Source organism: Coccidioides posadasii, chromosome 4, assembly GCF_018416015.2.
Source record: "Coccidioides posadasii str. Silveira chromosome 4, complete sequence".
NCBI lineage: Eukaryota > Fungi > Ascomycota > Eurotiomycetes > Onygenales > Onygenaceae > Coccidioides > Coccidioides posadasii.
Window position 1 is genome coordinate 682,397 of NC_089410.1, and position 23,340 is coordinate 705,736.

The following is a 23,340-nucleotide window of genomic DNA, read 5'->3' on the forward strand; positions in this document are numbered from 1 at the left end:
GATCAAAAATGTGTGTGGCATGTCTTTCATCATCGATCGTGAGGAGTCGGTGAAACAGCCCGGAGTTCTCCGTTGAACCCAGTATTCCATGTCTGACAAGTTTCCAGTTTGTCTTTCTCCCATGCAAGCGATTTGGCCACTGCTGCCAGTTACGCTGTCCAATTGAACCACAGAAAGCCCGAATACCTTTTTTTCCCCCTTCCTTTATCGTATTCACCGACTTTCCGAGCCGGTGCGAAAATCCATTTGGGCAATAATCCCGCGAGATTTCAAATGCTTTGATGGGTTCTTTTGGATACGGAGCACGGAGGGTGCTGCGGTGTCACGGTGATTGTGAAATGAACGGCGATCCATCCATAATAACATTTCCCCTTTTCCTCCCTTCGAAGGGAGATGGGTACGCCGTTCTGCCGAAAAGGTCCATTTTTGACTCGGGATAAAAATAGACGATCGGCAGTGCGTCATTTAACTGAAGAACCAACGGCCTGTGCAACTCTCACCGCAAGGGATCTGGCAGCGCTGTCCACACTCCCGGCCTGGGGCACTCTGAGGTCGCATGAGCCAACTTGCTGGAGTGGTTGATGGATGGGACTTCGCAGCAACCCATCAGTCATCGTTGGATTCAGCTGTACCGCGTACGGTACATACATGCGCCATACTGTCTTGCTGCTGTAACCCAACGGCGCGGAGTGGGATGCAATGGGGATTTGTGATCTGCACAACCCGGAAGGGCGGGAGCAACGTGGGAAATCTGTGGGCTGGGACGCCGATCTGTGTCCGTGACTGGACGAGTATTCACACAAAAAGGGTTTAAATAGGCGACTTTCTGTGCGTTGTGATAGGACACGTGCGCCCTATTTTTGGATGCATGGTATCGTACGGAGTATTACCATACTGTCGAAAACACGGGCCGTCCTTCACGTCCATCCGGGAGAACTACGCACGAGGATGATGATGATGATGATGATGTTCGCAGGCAGCAGATGGACGCCTGCTTGCGACAGACAATTCCACCCTGTCCCAATACACATGCTTGAAAACTACGTGTTGAGCATCCTTGGAAGCCATCTTAACTCGAGTAAACAGTAATCTGCTCTTCTCAACCATCTACCTTTGCCATGGACGGGTGCATTGGGTGCTATTTGGCCTCTGCTTCCCCCCTGAATATCCCCAACAATGCCGTCAACGACGGCAAAGATCTGTCAATTAAGATCATCACTGCAGACTTCAGGACCTTCAGGGATACAGCTCAGCCACTGCCCTGGATGTGTTTCACATTAAAGACTTTAATAATGCACACTGTTTCCAGAGTCCTGAAGGCTAACTAATTTTCGTCTCTCTTGCGAGACGAACTGGATGCTGCAGATACAAAGTTTCAATCCTTCAGATCCCACGGTTGATGTGTCATACTTGCATCGTTTCAGCATGACGCGTGGAGAGTCGAGACGTGTACCTCCCGGCCGTGGATCTATTGAGTGGCTCAGGCGAACAGTTCGATCCGAACTGAATCCTTCGTCACATTTACCAACCTATGCGTTGGCTCTTTCGATCCGAAATCCGCCAAAGATCGAACCGCGAGATCGTGACCAACGCGGAGATTCAAGGCCACCTCTGGTCGCGTGGCCCTGGAATTCATTTCCATTCGCCAGATATCCGTCACTCTTGGCCCAGCACTAATCCCCGTATCTACGATGTGATCTAGCTAACAACGCTATTCGATATATGTGATGAAAATCGCGAATTATTTGGATTTTGTTGGCAGGATAGCTCAAAGGAATTCCCGTTGCGTTCCCCTTAGCTGACATATCTGCAGGGTTAGGACGTAAGGCAGAGGGATTCTGCCGTCTCCCAGTGCAGTTTTCACACTTTCGATCCTGATATCCGCAGAAGGTCAATCAAGCCTAACGCAATTGGCTGATATCGGCCCAGCAACACGCTTCGAACCGTGTAATTCGCTTTGCGTCAAAGGGTTTACTTTTGCACGAGTGAGAGGAATTTTCTCGTTCATCTGATGGCCTTGGTAAAATGTTGATGGCTCAACTGCGCGTTGGTGCAGCTGGTCCAAGGAATCTCTTTACTTGGAGGCCACACGACCTGCAAGGCAGCAAATATGGGGGATGCACGTGCCATTCTTCCTGAGAATATCGAAGATCATCGGTCGACACGGATTCGACTTATACCAAACTGTAACAGCTGTGAACATGTGGATCCTCTTGAGAGCGAAGAATCAGTATTCTTTACTTGCGGACTTCTGAACGTGCAAGTCAACACTCGTGATAAAACTCCGTGTGACCTCTTCCGTATCTCGTAAATCACTATTACTGGGGTAGTAATAGTAATAAGTCAACGGCACCCTAGAAGAAATGAAGAAGCAATTCGAAGAGATGAATTGATATTCTTTTCAGGACGTCTGTCTGCACTAATGCTGCCGGAAGCACGTCCCCGCACAACGCGCAAGCGTGCCCTTTGATCGGTGCGAGCCGTTTTGCATAGTGGTAGGGGTAGGTCTTGTTGGAGATTTCAATAAGGAGCTTGGGGTGAGCGCAATCAACTCCCAACCCTGGTTCGCTATCACATTACCCTTACAGGGACCAGTTTTTTCTATGAGGGTGCGCCCTTTCTATTTCCAATTTCTTTTTTTTTCTTTTTTGTTTTTGAATTGAGTTCCTCCCGTTTCAAATATCATCGGCGCGAATTACTTTGGTGCCTTCGGAAGGACTTTGTGGCCGAACCGGCCTGCTGGGAAAGCGATTGGCACGCTTAATCTAACCACAAAGACAAGTGGACGTTTTGTCTCGCCTAGGACCCGACCGGTTCTCCCACACCAATGGACTGATTGGGCTAGACCCAAAGGTCAATCCTGCAGAGTGCTGCGAGTTCTGGTTGGATCCCATGGGAGAGTTTGGCCTGGCGAATCTCCCGGGTAGAGTAGACACCGAACATGGGAGCTGGGGGCAACGGAACTACTTGAATTCGTGCGGAAAGAGTGAGTGAGTGGGGTGGAGGTGCTGTGGGATTCAAACGAAATATCTTTTCTCCATCTGGAGTCCTTGCCCACAGCGATTCGTCATCTTCCGGCCGTCTGGATTTTGGTTTGTTTCGCGGCTGCTGTTGCACGAAGTAACATCCCCGTAGATGAGATGCTTTTTCCTGCTCTTTGAATCAAAAGCGGCTCGCGTTTCAACCACTCCTGGTATAATTCTTTTTCTTTTTCCCTTTTTTTTTTTTTTTTTTTTTTTTTTTTTTTTTTTGGCCAAGTTGCCAATTCGACCAGAGCAATTGATCCCGTGAGCTATTGGGCCGCGCTCTCAGCAATATGCTATTTCCCTTGCATCTTCTTAGTTCTCGACCGACCCGCATGCACGGTTACGTCTTGCGCAGACGCCAATCTTATTTTTCACGGGTTACATTCTATGCCTCTTCATTGTTCTCATCGTCCAAAGCGGAATAACGGAACTGGCAATATCGAAGAATCTTGGAAACAATCCCACTTGGGAAATACGAATGCCCAAGCAACCCTCCTCCCCAATGGGATCGGCGAAGCAGCAAACAAAGGAGCATTCGTTATTAATGCGTGCGTCGAGACCCAGCGACTGCCATTTCCCACCCCCATGCTTTCAGTATTAATTAAGGCCCTCCTCATAAATTAAGCAGGCTCTTGGCGACAGAAAGCTCCCCCGGCCGCTTGCCGCTACAACACAGCATGTGATAGATATCAAACGCCACGAAAACGTGGGTTTCTCACCAATATCGTGGTTGATCTTCCCGGAACCCGGGCCATGGTTGCACGAGACTGGGGGAAGCGGAGAGCGCGTGGTGAGGTTGATCATATTAGCGGCACATTATGACTTTTTATTTTATTTTTTATTTTTCTTTTTTAAACAAAAGGAATCCACATGCAACGTGGGATTTCTGCCTTGCGCATCCAATGTGACGACGCCTGCAGCGAACGCGCAGGCGACTTTCTTTTGCCCCCCCCGCCCTCGTGACAGGGCGTTTAAGTCCCGCGCATATTGCCAACAATGAGCTAATTTATCACTTTTTGTTAACGATCCTATGAAACGGGACTCGTGAGTGGCTGGTCAAGGATTCTTCGCCTGGCTGCCAATTTTTAATTGGCTGACTAGAGCTCACTCTTCCCCCTTCGTATGTAGCAATATGAGAGCAGGCGCTATCTGATCCGTGGGAGGGATTCCAGAAACACGGGAGAGGAGGATGAATTCAATTCGGTCAGAGTATCATAACGCCATGGAAGAAGTTCAAGTATTGCTTGAGAGATGATGATAAGGACGATCCCGGGCCAACGACTCGGAATAGGGGGACCAGGGCCCAAGAAAGATTTTTTTTTTTTTAAAAAAAAAAAAATATTAAATTATAAAGGCATAAACAAGGCGTAATCCTGCCCTAGTTTCCGCAAGTTCCGGGTTTGTTGCTGAGAAGCCTTGGAGAACAAGGTACTCTCCCGAAAGGATAATGTCTGTTCGGGTCCAAAGACAATTTCCATTAAGAGGTGAAACTCACCTCTCCAAAATCCCGGGGGCTCAAACAGTCCTAACGTCCGGTGCGTCATCTCGGGTTATCCCAACTCATGGAAGAAGAGCTTCATTGTAAGTCCAGAATCGCATCCCGCGCGTGTCTTCGCGTCAGACAGACAACAGAGGAAAAGAAATCCTTCCCAGAAAACGCTTGATCCTATTCCAAGGAAGCAGCTGATTCTGACGTCAAAATCGACAAACCCGTGTCGCAAAGCCATTGGATGGGTTATATATCATGGTTGCTATACTCCGTAGCCCATAGACTGTTCATCAGCCTGAGCTCTCACATGCAGTGTCAGCTTGCCCTCCTGACAGCAACCCAACATCTCGAAAGATCCCTGCTTTGTGGGTTGTTGACAGGAAAAGGGGGGTTGTTGCGTGGGACTAAGCTGTCATATCATGCAGGCTATTGGGGATTAATCCCTGCGCATCCCACGAGTTTTGGAAATGGAGTCCCACTGTGCAGCTCGTATAATTGGAAAAGGGAGAATGAATGAAATGCCGGCATTCTGCAGCTTCGACTTCGAGTGTCACGTTTACAACTGGAGAGACAACCTGGCTGAGACATCTGGGGTATCGCTATCACATTACCAGATGACAAGGGAGCTGGACTTTGTCGTTCGGAAGTGCTTGGTAACTTAACTCAGCGATGATGGAGCTAGCTAACTTTAGTGGCTATTGAGCTAGCCCTGCTCGTATCGGTCCAGCAGTAGTTATTATAACAGAGGCTTGCTCGTATATTCGAGAGTTTCTCCATCCATGGGTGAGAGTAGTTTTCAATAATGGTTGAAGCACGCTCAAAAGGGTTCCAGACTGATTCGAGAATCCTGCGGGAAGCCACCTTCACGGGACACTAACCTTGCGGCGAAAGGTATTCCGTCCCAGGAACCAGTTTTCGGATCGTCAGTCGGGAAGCGACGAGGAAGTGGACAAACCAGCAAAATAGACTTCCGACGGCGGCGTCTTCTGACTCAGGACTTCATCTCCGGGCCCATGAACTGGATCAAGCCCGTCAGCACAAACCCAAGAAGGAAACAGTGTTCCCGATCATGACGGAATACAAAGCAAACTCACAGCATTCGAAACTCTCTCCCCAACTTTCCCAGTCTGCAGCGGCAAACGGTGCAGCAAGTCCGTGCTCACACCGGCGCAGCTGAGAATCCAAGCAATCTCCGCATCTCCAAGTGACATTCGTTTGATCTCGCCTGCTCGTCAACCCCGGCGCTGTCGCTGGCGCCGCTGCGCGTCGGTTGGGAATGTGGGCTAGTGCGTGCGTGCGGGCGGAGTGCAGTGGGCGGGTTCAGCCGCGCTCCGAGGGCAGCCCCGTACTAACGATTTCTCGCCTCGCCACGGTGTCGCTCAACAGACTTTCCCCAAACACGTGGAACATGATCGGCCATGAGGGCCCCACACCTCCCTTCCCCTTGCCCAATCACAATGCGTATCTAAGCGGAGCTGTGGCTCATGAGATTACGGGCGGCGTGACGGGAGTTGGGTGCATTGACCGGGCGGCCGCGGGCTGGAGGCGAGGCTTTGGGGGTGACCAGAGCTGCTGCCGGCGCACCAAGTGGGTGTATTGCCAATTGTTGGGGGAAAATAAAGTATGGAGCATTGCATAGTCCGTATATGTAGTCCGTATGTATGAAGTTTTGTGGATACTCAGTACGCATATTCTCATGGTAACAATGCACAACCCTTCTTTCTCCCTTGCTGTACTCCGTACTCCGTTGTAATTGCTGATCGCAAGGAGACAAATTTTTTTTTTTTTTTTTTTTTTTTTTTTTTTTAAAAAAAGGAGAAGCATATCTTATTTATAATTTTTTTTTTCCTTGACGAGGCGATGATCAGGTTATTATTAGTAACTATACCGGTCCTTCATCATCCCCGATCCCTGGCCAACACGCGGGCCAGCAAAAAAATTTGATGGTGCAACAAGGATCTAGCTTGAAATGTCGCTGTTGAGGAGGGGAGACGTCGAAAGACCACAGCGGGAGGACGGGAACATGGCTACAAGGGTGGACGTATCGTCCATACAGCACGGATTACATTAGTACGTATGTATTCTCCGTATTTCAGAATGGATACGGGACTCCCTTGGAAAAGCTCTGTATTTTGCCGCCGCCTGAGTGGTCGAAGTTCACATTTCATGTCAGCAAAAATTCGTAAAAGAACGGTATGGGTCAAAATACGCCGAACGAAAGCACGATCAGAAGTATATCCTTGTCGTCTGGCAGCGGAAAGTTCGTATCGATAAGATCGCGGCTCGTGTGCATCGGAAATTTTAAGCCACTCACAATGAAGAAAATGTTCCGTTTCAGACCAGGCAGCTCTGCTTCAAGAAACCAAATCAAAACGTTGCCAGGCGAGGAGGGTCGGTTTTTCCTGCAACCGCTGCGTAATTTTCTGGGGTCTGATGCCCGACGGAGACCAAGCACCCGTCTCGAAATTCAGAGATCAACATCTCAGATCTGCTATCCACAGGTCCACCGATTCTCTCAAGGGAAAACAGCCTTACCGAAAACGATGCAAACCGCACGTCCCATCTGTCGAACAATCCATAAAATGAAGATCATCGTCGATCTCGCGTAAAGGTGATCCCCAATTTCTCGCTTGCGTTCGCCAATTGTAAGACTGGCACTCCGCATTCATGCATGAATTAGCCCGCGGATCTTGAATCCAGCAAACCATTCCCCTCCCGCTTGCATCTCGCCTTCCTTTTGCTTTCACTTATCACAATTTGTTCAGTATTTTCTTCAGCGAGTCTAGTAATTGGCAGTTCGTGCTCGACGTGATCATTGGGCAAACGAAACCTGGCAGCGCCGGGGTTGGACGGCATAACTTGGCCGTTTGCTGCTGCCACATGGCATCCACGAGCTTCCCCCCTCATTTTCTTTATTAATAGCAATACGGGAGGAGACAAAAAGTGCTCCGGTCAGAGGACACTAAGCAGAGGTTCCTCGAGACCCCGTTCTTTGCTTCTTCTGCGATGGTGTTACATACTTAATGCAGGGAAGACCGGAAGCACAGACGTGTGTTCTCCAGCATGTTGTTTGCGTTCTCGGAGGCAGCCGTGAAACCACGCAAAGCGCCCATCCGATAACTTGGAATGCAGGGATTTGACTCTTAACTATGGCTCTGCAAAGCCATTCGAACCGTGGTGAGGAATGGCGGCACGAGAACCCTTTGAAGATCGTCATGCGAGGGAGGATAAAGACCTGAAATTTCGGGGAAAAGGAGGGAAAAAGCAATCATTATCATTTGGTATGAGCATTTGCCTGGTAAGGAATAATCTTCACGCAAGGCTCACTGCCGGTGATGAAGGATTATCCATGAAAGGCGATGGCTGCCGTGTACGCCTGGCCAAAAATATGTACCTTTTAAGGTTCAGAGGAAAAGCAAAAGCAGCGACCCTGACGACCTGGTTGGAGATTTTGTTTCTGACAAATTTGGTGTCGCTGGTTCTCGTCACCGCCAGGACAGCAAACAGACGAACCCTGCGTGGCGCGGCATTGATCCGTTTCTTGGCGCCTCTCCGAACGCTGGAGTTTGCTCAGCCGCTAGTGGCGCGGAACATGATGTCCCATGATCCCGGGAGCCCAGGAGAATGGAGCGTGGAGATCTTCGAAGCAATAACAAAAGCTTTTCTCTCTCTTTTTCTTTTTTTTTTTCCCCCCCTTCCATTCAGAAGTTGTTGCCATGAGACATGCACTGTAAAAAGCCACGCTCTCAATGATTCCTGATCTGATTGGCACCCGATGGCCGTACCAGCCAACATCAGCCCGATTGCAGGGTTGTGAAACAGCGCGGAAGAAAGAGAGGCGTTCCCCTGAAACTGGCGATCGTCGAGGTCGCAGCGCAGGCGAAGGGAACAGGCTCCGATAGCGGAACCGGGCTGGTGGCAGCCGCAAAATGGCAACAGCGCGATCTCCACCCGGTGGCCCCCCGTTGAGGGAAGGTGTGGGTTTGTCGGAAAGGGCTGGTCCAGGCGAGCATCGTACTGAACCCGCATTACAATGCATGGGGGACGTATGGAAAACATGCATATGTAAGTTATGTACGGAGGATGTGCCCCGTACGGAGTACTTGCAGTAAGATTCGTGGACTCCCGATGTGAGCAGTGGTACGGAGTAGTTACTCTGTATGGTGTGCCTGTAATACATGTAATATATTACATCCCCGTTCGGCACTGCTGATTCAGCATCTGCCGCAACCTTCCGCTTCGTCTCCGACTTCGTTTTGGAGTTCTTCGCTACCGGTCCACAGCTATCCACCGCGCTGAAGAGTCAGATCGACGCACGTCTCTCGCTTTCAAGCTTCTGCTATTGATGGCTTTTATTTTTTATTTTTATTTTTATTTTATTCATCTTTCTTCCGCGAGACTAGTGCGTGGGATGGCGTGCTCCAAGCAGCTGGGAAAGCATCTTCCCATGCCTCCCACGGTCGAGAGCCCTCTTGCAGGAGTATACGGCGTTTTGATTCGTGCCCATGTTCGATCACGGTACCTCCTATTTCCTTTTTATGTCTTAATTTTATATATATATATATATTTTCCCGGTATTTTGCCTGCTCAGTGATGATACTGATGACGATGTATGAACGTGATTTAAATCTTCCGGACATTCCAAGAAAACCGTTGCTCGAATCGAGCCTGTATCTGGCCGATCACCTATGCCGGACGATGCTGGAACCCCCAGTTGCAACGTAAATCGGGGCTAGATCGCCAAAAATATTCAGCAAACCATGCCCCCTTGGGGAAGGACTGGACTTGTCACAGCATTTCGACATCATCGTCCCGTCCACGGTTGGTTCGCATGGATCTGCGCTAAATGCTGTTTGGGCGGATCACCCCAAACCTTCCTCCTCCATTTCCTCGCTAACCCAACCACTCAGCACCCAATTTCTCCGGGACTAAGGTTCGATACTTGCTAATCTTTCCCCCATGGATCCTTGGCTGGCGATCAGTGTTATGACGGCACCCATGCCACAAGCCCACAGGAAATTGCCGTTAGCTTAGACCAGGGCTGGACTAGTTTACCACGAGGCAATTTAGTGGCGCGCCGTGCTCAGTCCCATGTCATGATTCGGCGCCCACGTTCCTTATACCACCTGGTATGTGCCAGGGAGCAACATAGCCTCCCCCCTAACTAATGAACAACTCCTGAAGCCAACAGAGAAAGCCCAAGTCGGGTACGAGACGTTGTTGACAATGTCTTTTTTTTTTCACATTTTGGTTGTAGCTGAGACACTTCCCCCGTCCTCCTTTTGCTTTTCTTTTCCTCTTCTTTCTTTTTTTTTTTTTTTTTTTTTTTTTGGTTGGGGGGGGGGGGGGGAGAAACGACAAATGTAGCTCTACACAAGAAACCTCGGGCGAGAAAGGAAATGGGGACCTATTGGGTCTCCCCGTCCCTTCAATACGGTTAAGTTCACGATCACAAAAGCCTAATTTTTCTCCGCAGTCGCTTCCAATATAATTTTTATGCTTTCGAAGGTTACCGATCACGCTGTTCATTTCCCCGTCGGTTGGATGCAGTTAAGTATAGAGTGACTTTCTCTGGGGAACTGCCGCCAGGCTATCTTAGAGAGTTGTTCGTCTCATTATATTCTCGCGTGTTAATACGGCCGCTCGGATACTAGCACCAACCTCTTTCCTAACCCCATGCTCCAATCAATCCCCGTTTTATTTACATAAAGTATTACCAACTTCCAGGCCCAATCACTCCCGCGCTCTGGGTGAACAGCGCCGGCCCCGCTAAGTCTGTGAAAGATCCCTTAGCCTTGGTCGATCTCTCATCTCGGCTGATTCTAAATATCAGCAGATTGGCTGCCATATCCTGTTTTACTTATTGGCTTCCTCCTCCACTCAACCCCCCATTACCTGTTATTATATTCGTCACCCGGCCTTCCCAACCCATTCAAAATCCAGTCCATATACTTGCTTCTCTTTTCTTTCCCAACTGAACATCCCGCAGTATATCAGGACTATCTATTCTTTTCTCATTTTCCCATCTTGCGACCCTTTTTCTTTGTCAACTGCGGAACACAAGGGGAGTCTAGTATCTGAGGTCCCAAAATCAGATATTGGGTACAAATATCGTTGTTGTTTTCAACATGAACGTTTCAAGCCTGATCACTTGCGATCAGCCGCAACCATTGCGCGCGCCAGCATCTTCATATTCTGAGCACCGTCGATCCCCATCGGTCCCCAAGCCTTTGCAGACGGAGAGCAGTTCATGCGCTTCTCCATACTCGCGGTTCGAGCGTCTCCCTCTTTCACCGCCGGAGGAGGATGGCAAGACACAGTTCTCACTTCCTTCTATCTCGTCTCTTCTTCGGGGCGTAGATGGTGTTTCTGATGCGCACGTTGCTAGTATGACTCACCCGAGTCTGAATAAAACTGATGATCCTGGCGGAGACTGACATCTGAACAGAGAGACAACGAACCAACCCTCCTCCTAGCATTGACTTAGGGATGGAGAGACGGACTACAGGCCAAACATTAAAGCAGAGGCCAGCGCTGCCTTTGACACCTCCTCTAAGACCTGAGTCTGGCATGAATAGCACAAGCCAGTCGCCGTCAACATCATCGCCACCACGAAGCGCCATCTCACTACCGAGTCTTGTTCGGAGTTATCCGTCTCCAGTTTCAGAAGTTCCAGAGGGACGACGGATGTCACAGATATCGCGGCATTCGCGAGGGGCTTCGACGTCGCAAACTTCTCAACTTTCAGGCCCAGAAACACGTTACCCATCGCCACCAAATGTCAACTCTCCAACCTTTGCTGCCCCTGTTGAACCAGCGCCAAAGCCGACAGAATACTACCCAGCCAGCCGACCGGTAACGTTTCCACCTGTGGCGTTCGCAGTTCTGCCAAGCCAGCCAACTCATCCTCAGGTGCTTCCTCTTGGAAGTCCTGCGTGGCAGCACCATCATTATTTCCCTCCTTCCAACACAGCAACTTATCCTCTCAATCACGATAGATACATCTGCCGAATATGTCATAAGGCTTTCTCAAGACCGTCCAGCCTGCGAATACACTCCCACAGTCATACTGGCGAGAAGCCTTTCCGGTGCCCCCATGCCGGCTGTGGGAAAGCCTTTAGCGTGCGAAGCAACATGAAGCGACACGAAAGGGGTTGCCATCCTGGAAGATCAGCACCACCATCGGCCCTGGTTAACTGAAAGGGCAAAGAACTCCAGTTCTACAACGGGACTTGAATCTTGTACTGGTCCTTGGCTGCTGATGAAGGGAACATGCCGAACCTCTCAGCAATATAGCGAACACGCAACATGTTGACATTGACGCTAACAACGGAGTTTTCTTTTCTTGTGCTCCTCGAGAAAGCCCTGTCGACGAGGTATCACGAACGGTCGGAGCGACAACTCGCCCCTCTTCGAGAGGAGGGGGAGTTCGTCCTCGAGATGAAACGATACTATTGCTTGGCGGTCTTATAACTGCATGTTCGTCTTCACACGCCGCATGCTCTCATCTCGAGGTAGCTCCTCTTGGTGCAGGCACCGCGGGGCCAAAGAAAAACGTCCCTGTCAATTCAGGAGGCGACTTGGCAAAAGCGAGTACCAAAAGCGATGCGCATCATTTCCCCAATCAAGGGAAAAGTCCATTCGGCATTGTATATATCATATAACGTCATGGTTCTCAGGAGCGTGCAGGGACTAGGGTATAATATAGATGGGGAAGGATCTTTTTTGGTCTTGCACGGGAAGCTTTCCGGTTTAGCACGCCTTTAGCTTTATGGGGGAGGTAAAAATAACAAAAAGGGGTTGTGCTTGGGGTTCTTATTCCCCCTGGATTTATTACTTTTGGAAATTCTTCTTTTGTATTAGTTAGTTGTCTGGAACATTTCTTGGCCTTCTATTCCCTGGATATATTTTATTATCTATTTTATACACAAGAATGAAAGGACCCTGAGGGTCACCTGTCATGCAACTTATCGGACCTTGCTTGAGAATAGGAGCCTCGGGTGAATTCCTCGGATTGGTGCTCCGTACGATGCGTCTTCTACCCCATACTCTGTAAGGGTGATAATGCAGGACAAGGTCTTCCCCGGGGAGTAATAATCAAGGTATCATCCATGAGCTTTCTATCGACGTTTTCGTCACACTAATCATAAATAATCCCAGTATATATAGGAAAATATGGACTATATGCCCAGGAAAAAAAAAAAAAAAAAAAAAAAAAAAAAAAAAAAAAAAAGGATTTTTGCTCCAACCAAAAACCAGTTTGCAAAAGTTGTAACACGTGCGTCAATCATGCAGTCTGATCTGATCCCATATAAATAAGACGCAAGGCGGATCTTGTACAGCAGAATATATACTTGCACTCAAGCATCCAAATTCAGCTTCCCTAACAGGCGATCAAGTTTGTTCAGGAGGATCTGATAATTTGCGGCGTCTCTCGCGAACTCGTTACCTGCGATTTCGCCGTCCAGGGTTCTAATTATGGGGCCCGTGGGACTGTCCTTGGGAAGCCGGTTGGTGCCAGCATCCACACCTTCGTCTTCCTCGGGTGTTGTGAATCCCTGTGACGACGATCCCAACGAGTCAGATAGATAGGGTGAGGTTCCCAGGTCCGAACCAGACTGTGGCGCGTCGGCGGGCATTATCGTCATTTTATCTTGTAGCTCAGTCGCAATTTTCTGCGCATCTTCCTCCATCTCGTCAAGGCCGGAATCTTCGTAGGGCGATCTAAAGCGATCACTGAGGTAATATCGGATGTCATCAACCAGTTCGATGGAGTCCGTTTCCTGTCGCTTTTGAATACGAGTTGCTGATTCGAGGACGAGCTGTTCGAACTCTGGCCTGTCGATATGCGACTCCAATCTGTATGCGAGATATCGTGCCGCGAATTCTTCCAGCCGCTGCACGCGCGTCAGCCAAGCGGCACGAATAATTTCGTATATGTCTATTGGCTCTTCTTCTTCGAACTCCTCCACATTGGTTGAAGGTTGAGATTCATTCCTTCCTGGCCATGGGGTTCGTTCCGACTTCTGGCTTCCATTACCGAGCGAGCTGATCACCATGGCTACCTTTGTTTTGAGCCTTTCGATCATAAGGAGATCCGCTGCGTAGAGAACGTCGACTGCCATATCGAGGGGGATGTCCACTTTATCGGTATACAGAAACTTGAGGACAATCTTTAAAACATCAGGGGAGCAGTCCACATGGATGATTTGTAGATGTTGTGACATTTGAGCCTCTCTAAATGTGGAGGAAAACATGGCAAGGAAGAACTCCGATCGGAGAAGCATGGCTCGGTGGGCGGGATATAGGACGGTCTTTCCACAGTCCCGTACCCGTATTGTAGACGTTGGGCGTATAGGGATCCCACCCCAGTCCTCGTCATTTTTGGGATCAAGAAGTAATTCAGTTTGATCTAGGTCCTCAATCATGTCCTCGTCAGCTCGGAGGAGCACATCGGCGAATACGTTGTTGTCCCGGCTCCATTTCACTTCGTTAAGCTTATCGGTGTCAACAACAGTTTTATACCTCAGTACATTGTTCTGGAACCACGTTTCCATCTGATCGCGACCCTTCACCACTTCATCCGTCCTTCTCTGCCTGGCTAACCGCCGATCACCACTGTCCAAAATCGTGTCCATTAGGCTGTGAAGCTCCAACTGGGATGCGATCTTGTCTATTCCCGCCAAGACTTCAGACTCCGTGAAACCAGTCCCGGGGCCTGATCTAAGCTCCCGTGGTGCCTCTCCAAGGTAGAGGTATTTAATACCGGCGCTGAATGCCTGTGGCGGAAGCGTGTTTGACAGCTTCAATGTTGTCGCCTCGGGAGAATTGGCCAGCTTTTTCTGGAAATATGGCGACCTTGCGGACAGAATGAATTTATGTAAGTGGAATGATTCATCCGCTGAGGTTACAAGGATATCTGACGTCTGGGGGTGATCTCGTGATAATAATGATGCAATGTGTGCAGCATACGGCTGCAGAGGATCGGTCGACTTTGAGTAGTCATACTTCAATAGTAAATTCCGTATCCTATCGTTAAGAGCGTTGTAGAGGCATCTAGGAATACAGAGTCAGTTATTGCTCACCATTGAAACCGCTATCAGTGAGTCAAGGGAAAATAGCACCTTTCGCCTTGAAAAGTGTCTCGCTCGCACAAGGCACCAGAATCAAGGAGAAGCTGCGCGACTTCATAGTGACCACAGAGACTAGCCTTTCACGAGGTGTTAATCCGCCTGTCTCACCCAAATACGAGAGCATAGGGCATCGGATTTCGCCTGAAATAAGAACACCCGCTGAAGCATGGAAGCTCGCCACTCCATCAAAGAGGGATACTTACAAGAATCAGAGGAGTGCAGTCAAAGAGATCTCTGGCATTAATATTCACTCCCTCGGTGATTTTCTCCTCGCACACTTTCAAATCTCCTCTTCGACAGGCCTCACAGAGCTCTTTAAACCCCTCGCTGAGGTCGAGCGGGTTATCTTCCTTCAGCTTTCCAGCCTCGATCAGCTTTCTTTCGTTGTGCAAGCTAGTTGCGAGCTGGTCTTTCCGGAGTAGCGCGGATGACTCTGCCATTTTGAAACCGCAACAGGATCTTCAGTCCCAGCAGAGCAGCGCTGGCGAGTTGAGACCGGACGTCAAGTTCACGATGGCGGCGAAATGGTAATTCGGCAGTTTAGGTAATGCTGACTAATGGATAGTCCGTTCGTTATCGATAAAAGGTCGGAGCTAGCTGTAAATGGCTAGCGCCCATCTCCGCTCAACGCCGCCGGCGCCGTTTCTCGGCACGCTAGCCCTGTTCTGGTCAAGCGTTTCGCTGCAGTTTTGGTTGCTGCGCAACGACGTCAATCTAAACAATTGCTCTTTGAGCGCCGGCGGAGAGCTCCTCAACGTCGAACCGCAGGGCTCTTCACCAGTTGCTCGCAGGCTTATGATACTAACACAGCAGGTTTAATTTTGTCCGATTCCTCGTCCATGCGTGAAGGTCTGCCTTAGTGCTCTCTATTTACCGAATATTATACCATGGCAATCGCATTGGCGGAAGCGGACAAGTATGAGATTCTTGAAAGGATAGGTACACCAAATTACCCCATGCTTCTCCGGCTCTAAGGTACTCTGCTAACCGTTCTTAAGGGAGCGGCTCTTTTGGGGTGATCAGAAAGGTTCGAAGAAAGGCTGATGGATACGTATGCACCTCCGTATCTCTTTCGCTGTGTGTGAAGATAAATGCTAACGGCCCGCGGTTACACCTAGATCCTGTGCCGGAAGGAGATTAATTACATTAAAATGTCCCAAAAAGAGCGCGAACAGCTTACAACCGAGTTCAACATATTAAGCTCGCTCCGGCATCCTAACATTGTGGCATATTACCATCGAGAACATCTCAAAGCGACCCAGGACCTCTACCTGTACATGGAATACTGCGGTGGCGGCGATCTTAGCATGATAATCAAGAACCTCAAAGCAAACAACAAATTTGCCGAAGAAGAATACGTCTGGCGTGTCCTTTCGCAGCTTGCTACTGCACTCTACCGCTGTCACTATGGCGTTGACCCTCCGGAGGTTGGGTCCAACGTCTTCGGCGCTTTGCCGTCTACGAAGCCAACAGGGTTGAAGGGAAAACAGGCGCAGGTGATGATTCTGCATCGTGACCTCAAACCTGAAAACAGTATGAAGTTTTAGTCTGCCTAACTTTGAAGTCGATAGCTAACGTTGTGTAGTTTTTCTGGGGGCGGACCAGTCCGTGAAACTGGGCGATTTTGGCTTGTCGAAGCTGATGGGCTCCCACGATTTTGCATCAACTTACGTGGGAACACCATTCTACATGTCGCCGGAGATTTGCGCTGGAGAGAAATATACGCTCCATTCAGACATTTGGGCTGTGGGTTGCATCATGTACGAGCTCTGCATGCGCGAGCCTCCTTTCAACGCCAGAACGCATATGCAATTAGTGCAGAAGATTCGGGAAGGAAGATATCCCTCCTTGCCTGACCTATATTCGCCTGAGCTCAAGAGCGTTATTGCGAATTGTCTACGCGTCAATCCGGATCACCGTCCCGATACTGCTGCGCTTTTGAAGTTACCGGTTATTCGGCTGATGAGAAAGGAGAAAGAGGTCGTTGATCTAGAGAAAGCTTTGCGAAGTAAAGAAGAAACTGCACTACAAAAGATGAAAGAATTGGAGCTGAGGTGTGCTCAATTCGACAAAGAAAAGGCCGCTTTGAAAGTGGATATAGAGAATTCTGTTCGCCGTGAGTGGGAGGTCAAAGCAAGGCTAGAGATCGATCGACAAGTCCAGATGGAACTCGAAACACTCCGAAAACGTTTTGAAGCGGAAGTGCAGGATAGGGTGGCTGCTGAGCTCCAGAGACAAAGAATCATCCAGAGCCAGCCGTTGCAAAACGAAGACGATGCAGTAGGCTCATCAACCGACGTGTCTCGTTCATCACTTGGTACCGACGATACCGACTTCCCATCTTCAACCGATCTAAGCTCCCTTTCGCTGGAATCTCCAACTTCAGACCAGACCAGAGCTGCCAGGAAGTACAACCGAACGCCCTTCAGCCGCGCCAAGACCACGCTTGAATCTCCCATGGATGTGCAAATGGCGGAGCCGTCACCAATGAGCATTGCATCGCTTTCTCTTTCTCCTCGGCGTATGCATCTTGGGTCAACAGCTAGAAATATATTCGCTGACAATGGAAGAAAAGTCCCTAAATGGGATTCGACACTATTGTACTCAGATGATGAAGATGACATTCCGGATCTTCCATCACCTTCTCGGCCACAGGTTAAGGCTGATCCATTTAAGGCCCCACACCGACCATTGCTGCGGCAGAACACGACAGCAATGATGCAGAAGCTTAGCACTCAGCCCAGTTTGTTCCCGGCTAAAGCTACGACTCAGAGTGCGCAAGCGAGTTCTCCTACGCAGTCAGAGACACGTATTTCCGAAGGAAGGGCAAAGTCGCCGCATCGGCGTCTCTCTAAAATTCCATCATGTACTAGTTTGGCACTTGATGGAGGATCACCTGTCCGCAGAACGGCAATGAAGCCTCCAAATTCTAAGGCTAACGCTGGTGGAGAAGAAATGTTCAAGGCTGTGATGCAGAGGAATATGGGTGGCAGGACACTTGTTGAGCTGGCCCAGGCCCGAGCTGGCGGCAGGCCTATCGAAGAGCTGAAACGCCCTGGCGAAACCAGATTTTCGACCACTGGCCTAGCAACAGTGAAACCTGTTGAGCGAGACCCGCCCGCAATCTGGGATCCTGAAAAGGACGAGATGCCGAGCCCCTTTTTGGTTCGCGGGACTAAGATCATTCGAAATCTTCGTTGAATGTACAACAGATTTACCAGTCAAGCGATACGTCACCACTGACTGCGTAATTACGGATGTGCGGCGTACGTGCCTGAAATATCTTTTTTTCGATATCCCTGCAACGTTACTCTTGAAAAGCTTGGGCAAAAGTAATAAAAATTGCTTGTCTAAAGGCGTTTCTACCGGACACTTTCTGTCTGGCTTCAAACGGAAGTTATCCGCTATCCTTTATATCGTGAGTTGGGGCCTCGAGGAGTTTTGGTTTGTCGCATTTGCACGGCGTTGGGGATCCCGGGTATGACGGGGCTCGCTTCTTTTCCTCCTTCTCGACTTTCTTACCATCGTTCTGGGGGCAGGCTTTTGCATGAGTCGGGTGCTATCGTTCCTTTCTTGGGGGGTATTGTGTCATGATACGCCTTGTACCATCGTTTTCCCTTCGCCTCGCGAGGTTTTGGTTTTTCTCATTAAGAGTGTGCATCCTGTTCGGTACCAGTCCGGTTATCATGCACTTCAGCATTCGTTTATTTTTCTCCTTTCCACGACTTCAAGCATTATGCCTTTGGTTCCTCCTTACCTTAATGACACTAATAACCATGCCTCTTCAGGCGTACGCATTTCGTTTTCGCTCTTTTTGTTGGTGGTTCAGTCGGTTTTAGAGATCCTTTTTTCACCAAGGGGCTTGGTTTCCCCCCTTTTAACGCCCTTTTTCCTCTTTTGTTTCCCTTTTATTTTGTTTATCACCAAACTCCAGCTAGGATTGAATGACAATAAGTTCTTCAAACTTCGCGTTCTGTGCTATATGTAAGATTTACCTTTGTTTCCCGCATTCGTTACTGACATCATAACTGGTAGGCATTTAGTCCCCCTGTATCATATGGAAACATCAAAACCAGCAGACTTTGTCCCATAAATTATATTCAACACATGACAATGGCCCATCACCAATGTTAGAGTCTTAAAAAGTCGAATTTCATTTTAGACAAATCTTATTTGCCTATCAAAACTGCAATTTCGGGTCTATTGCTGTGGTACAGACCGTTTTGGGTTTTCTGGCCCAACTGTATGTATATTCCACCTCTCTTGTAGAAACTCCCTGTGTCCAGGTAGACATGTATTTAGGGCCTCTTTGACTCCACCTCGAGGGGTCGAAGGAAGCGGTGGCCCACGCCCTTGTTGAGAAAGCGCATCTTCTTGCCCAGAAGAACGTAGGAGCTCTTCATGGCTTTGTCGTCCTCGGGGACGACGCACTTACGATGTTCGTGAACCTTGTAGAATTGTTGCAATTCCTTGTCCGTGCTGCAAAAAGGCCTGGCGTCGCAAAGGGTTGACTCGGAGCCGCCGTTTTCTTCCCCGACAAATGAGAACCTAGAAGACTTTCCTGCGGAACGGATCGAGGGCGGTGATGTGCTCATTCATGTCTTCGGCGAAATTGTACCTGTTGATAACGCTGTTGAGCTTAAACCTGACACCGTGCTCGCGGCACAAGTTTGTGGGGCGCATCATGTCTGGGAGATGCGCCCCTTTTCCACTCGTAAAGACGTTTTGAGATGCGGAATGAGATGATCGAAATCCCAATGTTTGTTAACCCGGGCGTGAAGTCATATAGTACATGCAAACACTTTAGTTACATGGCTGGATGAGCGGTGTCGCTGCCGTGCAACTGCGCTTCGGGAAGGAGAGCGCATACAAAATGAATAAAGGAGAGGATTGCTCTCCTGGTGCTTGCTTTGGCGGCGGAATGGTAGGAAGGGCGATGATGCCAGGAGGCAGGCTACTATAAAGTTTAACCAAGGTAACTTAGCTCAACTTGCTTTCAGAACTCCTTGCCAGCGAAGCTGTGGTGGGCAAATGCAAAACTGTCTGAGACGCCACGGTGCAACGTGCAAGATGGAACCTGGTGCTAAATCAATGGTTCCGCAATCTCTAGCTAGCGCTAATATCATATTTATCCTGGGAGGACCCGGCGCTGGTAAAGGCACTCAATGTGCAAAGCTCGCAACAGATCTCCCTGTGATGCACCTGGGTGTCGGAGACTTCGTCCGGGCTGAACGGGAGGCGTTGTTCACCTGGTGCCGGGCAATTGATCGAGAAGTGCATCCGCGAGGGGACCGTGGTTCCTTTGGACCTAGTGATGGGACTCCTGAAAGCAGCCGTCGTCGGGCATGTTGAAGCCGGCCAAATGAATATCCTTGTGGACAACTTCCCACGGGATATGGAGCAAGCAGCGGCCTTCGAAGCGCAGGTGCCTATAATCCGATACTTGTACCCTGGCAGACCCTGCGTCTAACTAGCGTGGGTAGATTGGGCCCTGCAGAGCAGCCATCTTCTTTGAATGTTTGGAGGAGACACTGTTAGGCCGTCTTCTCCAGCGGGGAAAGACTTCAGGCAGAATCGATGACAATGAGGTCTCCTTTCGGAAAAGGATGAAAGATTTCAACGAAAGGACCATACCTGTTATCGAGAGCATCTGAAGCGTGTGATCGAGTTAATAGCGGTATGAATGGCACATACCTAGGGTGAAAGTATCCCCTTCCTTGCTAATAAACCAGGTGGACTGCGAGCGCGGAATTGATGAATTATATCCATCGATAAAGCAACTGGTAGAGGTATGGGCCGAATTGGTTTTCTATACCATTGTATACCTGACTGCCTCCGAGAATCTTCTCCTACCTGGCCACACGACTCTCAAGAGATGACCAGCTAATTTCTGGAAGAGGCTCTGTTACTTTGAGACCGGATGGGGTTGTGCTGTAGCTCAAACGCCATGGGTTCGCAAGGCCTATATCATTTTCTTTCAAGAAAGAACCATTAGAGGGAGCAATAGTACGTCATATATGCTCCAATATTTTTTTCCTTTTTCTCTCTCTCTCCTCTCTCTCTCCACCCCGCGTCAAAGGGCAACCCTCACTAGGGGTGCCCCTAAAATTGTGGTTAACTTGAAGATTATTCAACGTAGATAGTCTCCTTAGCCACGCAGCAAAAGATGCTGCATTGGTGGTCCTTTTTTCGCTCCTTTTATGAATTCTCGATCCCTTATACGCTCGGTTAGAGTCTCGAACTCCGGAATAAACAATTACCTCTAGTCTGTCCTGAGCGTAAAGCGACATTTCACGCGTCCCGCTATCCAGGACCCGTGAATTTGCATAACACCAACAATGACGCAGCCGATGAAGCGCAATAAACAATAGCGAACGCAAGGCGCTTTTTGCCGACATATTCGGTATGAGGACTGGCCGAGAATAGCTGGTCATGTGCGTAGCCTTTAGCGTATCCCGAAACATGCTCGACGAAGCGGCTGTCGCGAGGCTGCTGAAAGGATTTTCTGTGGTTTTCCATGGATGAACGGCCAGTTATCCAACGTGTTTCAACGGCATGTTGGATGGCATATAACGATCCAGCATAACCCATGCCGTTCAGAGCGCTGTGGGCCAGATGTCCCTGGGAAACATTGAATTTGGCAAATCGTCCGGAGAACGGAGGAAAAATTCTGATGTTATCTTGCTGGTTGACCGCTATGGAGGCTAGGTGTAGACAACTCCGTTTGAAGCCTTTCCTCGCCACTAGTTATCACAATGTCAACTGGTTGGGCTTTACTTAACTCGCCCGTCGACAGTTCGACATGATGCACTACGAAGAAGACGAGGTTTTCTCGCTACACCCCGCTCTTCGACAGGGGTTGCATTTCATTGATCTGTTCATTCGACCCATGCCAAAACATCTTCACGAAATATGGCAGTAAATAAATTATTGGCCTCTTTAGCAAGCGCCACAAACGAGCTCACCCTCTCTGCTGCTACCCTGAACCTAGACTTCTTTCTTTTCAGATTTGAGGCCCCTCCGTCATACCGGGACTTTGGCCTGAGTCTTTCCAGTAAAAGACGCCAAAACGCTGAAGGTGGCAGCGCACATATCACGGCGAGGAAGCTAGGGGCATTGTTTGAAAACATTTTACCGAAAACATCATATTTGGTGGATGCGTATGGCGCACGGGTATCTGCAGTCATAGCGCGCCCAGATATAAAGCCCAAGGAAGACTTTGCAAAGGGGTTCTTTGCTGCGGAAATAGGGCCTGATGGTGCGACAATATGGGCTGCCGCAACCTCGGGACCTGGTGCCGTCCCTGTTCATCTTCTAGCCTGTCTACTAGCTCGTCGGTGGAACGCTCTAATTGCAACCTCGATTTGGGTAGAGTTGGTCGAAGAAAGAAAGAAACAAATTGCTACGGAGTTCGACAACGGCAACGCAACGCATTATTCGACCTTGCAGGCTGCTCGACAAGATATCAGCCGTGAACAGCTCGCTGAATGGGATGCCGGTGCACGCGCATGGCTCGGAACTGCGGATGAAGTTTTACGGGACAAGGTTGAAAAACAGCGCTTGACCGTCGCAGAACTGGATCTACCGATTGAAGGGGCGAACAACCTCTTCAAAAACGTAATGAATACCTGGAAAGTGGCTCTGACAACAATGGAGAACCTGCTATCCGGTCAACCTCAGCGAATATATAGCGGCTCTGCACTTTTAGGACTATCATCCTGGCACATATTCCCTGATCTCATTGTTCTTGGATCTTCTGTTTCGGAGATAAAATTTGAAGATGAGTTAGTCAAGACGAGCGGTGTGCTGACGATAGGATTGGAGTTAGACATCCTAGAAACGGAAGCGTTTGATATGACTGGAGTCCAATGGTCCTTATCTTTAGCACACCTGAAGTATTACGGGCCTCCAGTTATCGCATCTTCGAGCGTTGAGAATGACCATTCGAGGATTCACTTCAGCGACTTTTCTGCTGTAGATCTCGGGACGCTCCTACCGGTCTGAGTTTTTTCGCTGCATGCATGAACCAAATTGCGAGCTTGCATGAAGCAGAGCATGTGCATTTTGAAAGGCCCTGCTTGGCCACGATGAGCCAAGTTCAGGATTATCTGAAAACGGGTGGCGCTTGGGTCAAGGTCTTTGCCCGCGCAGCTTCAGCTCTCTTGGGATCGGACCTGGAGGATGCAAAGTTGGCTCGATTACCCATTAAATGCGGACAAAAGCACGGACGAACATTCTTCAGCGGAACGCCCGAAATCATACAACGTTTGTTTGGTTTTTGCAACCCTCAAGCTCTTCTCGAACTGTTGCCAAATTCGAATTTACATATAGATCTTCTTCGGAAAATGGTATCAAAACTATGTCCACGAGGCAATGAAATACTCATTCGGTACAATGCGGCCTGTGGTCCTCTCGACGAGAAGCCTGTTGACGATACGTGCGCCATAGCCTGGGAATTTGCAACGGCTGTACCGGAGCTTCAAAGGTCGAAAGGGTATTGCGAAGATAATTGCAAACTTTCCTCAAGGCATAAAAGATGGGCCCCGATTGAAGTGTTTGCTGCTAATTCGATGTGTGATTGTATTGGCACGTGTGTCGACTGCGCTTGTCGTGGACAATGTACATCCATCTGCCATCGAAATTCGCAGCCGAGAGACTGTATTAATGAAGAAGCCGGCATCACGTAACAACT

General features: G+C 49.2%; 6 protein-coding genes across 6 annotated transcripts; 4 read left to right on the plus strand and 2 right to left on the minus strand.

Annotated features, from left to right (window-relative positions):
* Positions 1–6,497: 6,497 nt before the first annotated feature.
* Positions 6,498–7,417, minus strand: D8B26_007122 (uncharacterized protein). Its single transcript, XM_066125431.1, has 3 exons — positions 7,051–7,417; positions 6,830–6,945; positions 6,498–6,657 (listed from the first exon to the last, which is right to left on the minus strand). Exons 1-3 carry the CDS (start codon positions 7,178–7,180, stop codon positions 6,583–6,585), a joined length of 321 nt encoding a protein of 106 aa, XP_065981513.1. The 5' UTR covers positions 7,181–7,417; the 3' UTR covers positions 6,498–6,582.
* Positions 7,418–10,403: 2,986 nt separating this feature from the next.
* D8B26_007123 (uncharacterized protein) lies at positions 10,404–11,715 on the plus strand (the record flags this gene model as incomplete). Its single annotated transcript, XM_003071972.2, has 2 exons — positions 10,404–10,902; positions 10,964–11,715. Exons 1-2 carry the CDS (start codon positions 10,644–10,646, stop codon positions 11,713–11,715), a joined length of 1,011 nt encoding a protein of 336 aa, XP_003072018.2. The 5' UTR covers positions 10,404–10,643.
* Positions 11,571–15,120, minus strand: D8B26_007124 (uncharacterized protein). The gene is made up of 3 exons (XM_003071973.2): positions 14,852–15,120; positions 14,640–14,725; positions 11,571–14,571 (listed from the first exon to the last, which is right to left on the minus strand). Exons 1-3 carry the CDS (start codon positions 15,086–15,088, stop codon positions 12,876–12,878), a joined length of 2,019 nt encoding a protein of 672 aa, XP_003072019.2. The 5' UTR covers positions 15,089–15,120; the 3' UTR covers positions 11,571–12,875.
* A 415-nt stretch (positions 15,121–15,535) lies between these two features.
* On the plus strand, positions 15,536–19,423 carry KIN3 (G2-specific serine/threonine protein kinase; the record flags this gene model as incomplete). The annotated part of the gene is made up of 4 exons (XM_003071974.2): positions 15,536–15,587; positions 15,647–15,699; positions 15,767–16,181; positions 16,234–19,423. The coding sequence occupies 4 exons, from the start codon at positions 15,536–15,538 to the stop codon at positions 17,847–17,849; spliced, it is 2,136 nt and encodes a 711-aa protein (XP_003072020.1). The 3' UTR covers positions 17,850–19,423.
* A 2,137-nt stretch (positions 19,424–21,560) lies between these two features.
* On the plus strand, positions 21,561–22,652 carry D8B26_007126 (uncharacterized protein; the record flags this gene model as incomplete). Its single annotated transcript, XM_003071975.2, has 1 exon — positions 21,561–22,652. The coding sequence occupies one exon, from the start codon at positions 21,561–21,563 to the stop codon at positions 22,650–22,652; it is 1,092 nt and encodes a 363-aa protein (XP_003072021.2).
* Positions 22,653–22,735: 83 nt separating this feature from the next.
* Positions 22,736–23,335, plus strand: D8B26_007127 (uncharacterized protein; the record flags this gene model as incomplete). Its single annotated transcript, XM_066125432.1, has 1 exon — positions 22,736–23,335. One exon carries the CDS (start codon positions 22,736–22,738, stop codon positions 23,333–23,335), a length of 600 nt encoding a protein of 199 aa, XP_065981514.1.
* Positions 23,336–23,340: the final 5 nt, after the last annotated feature.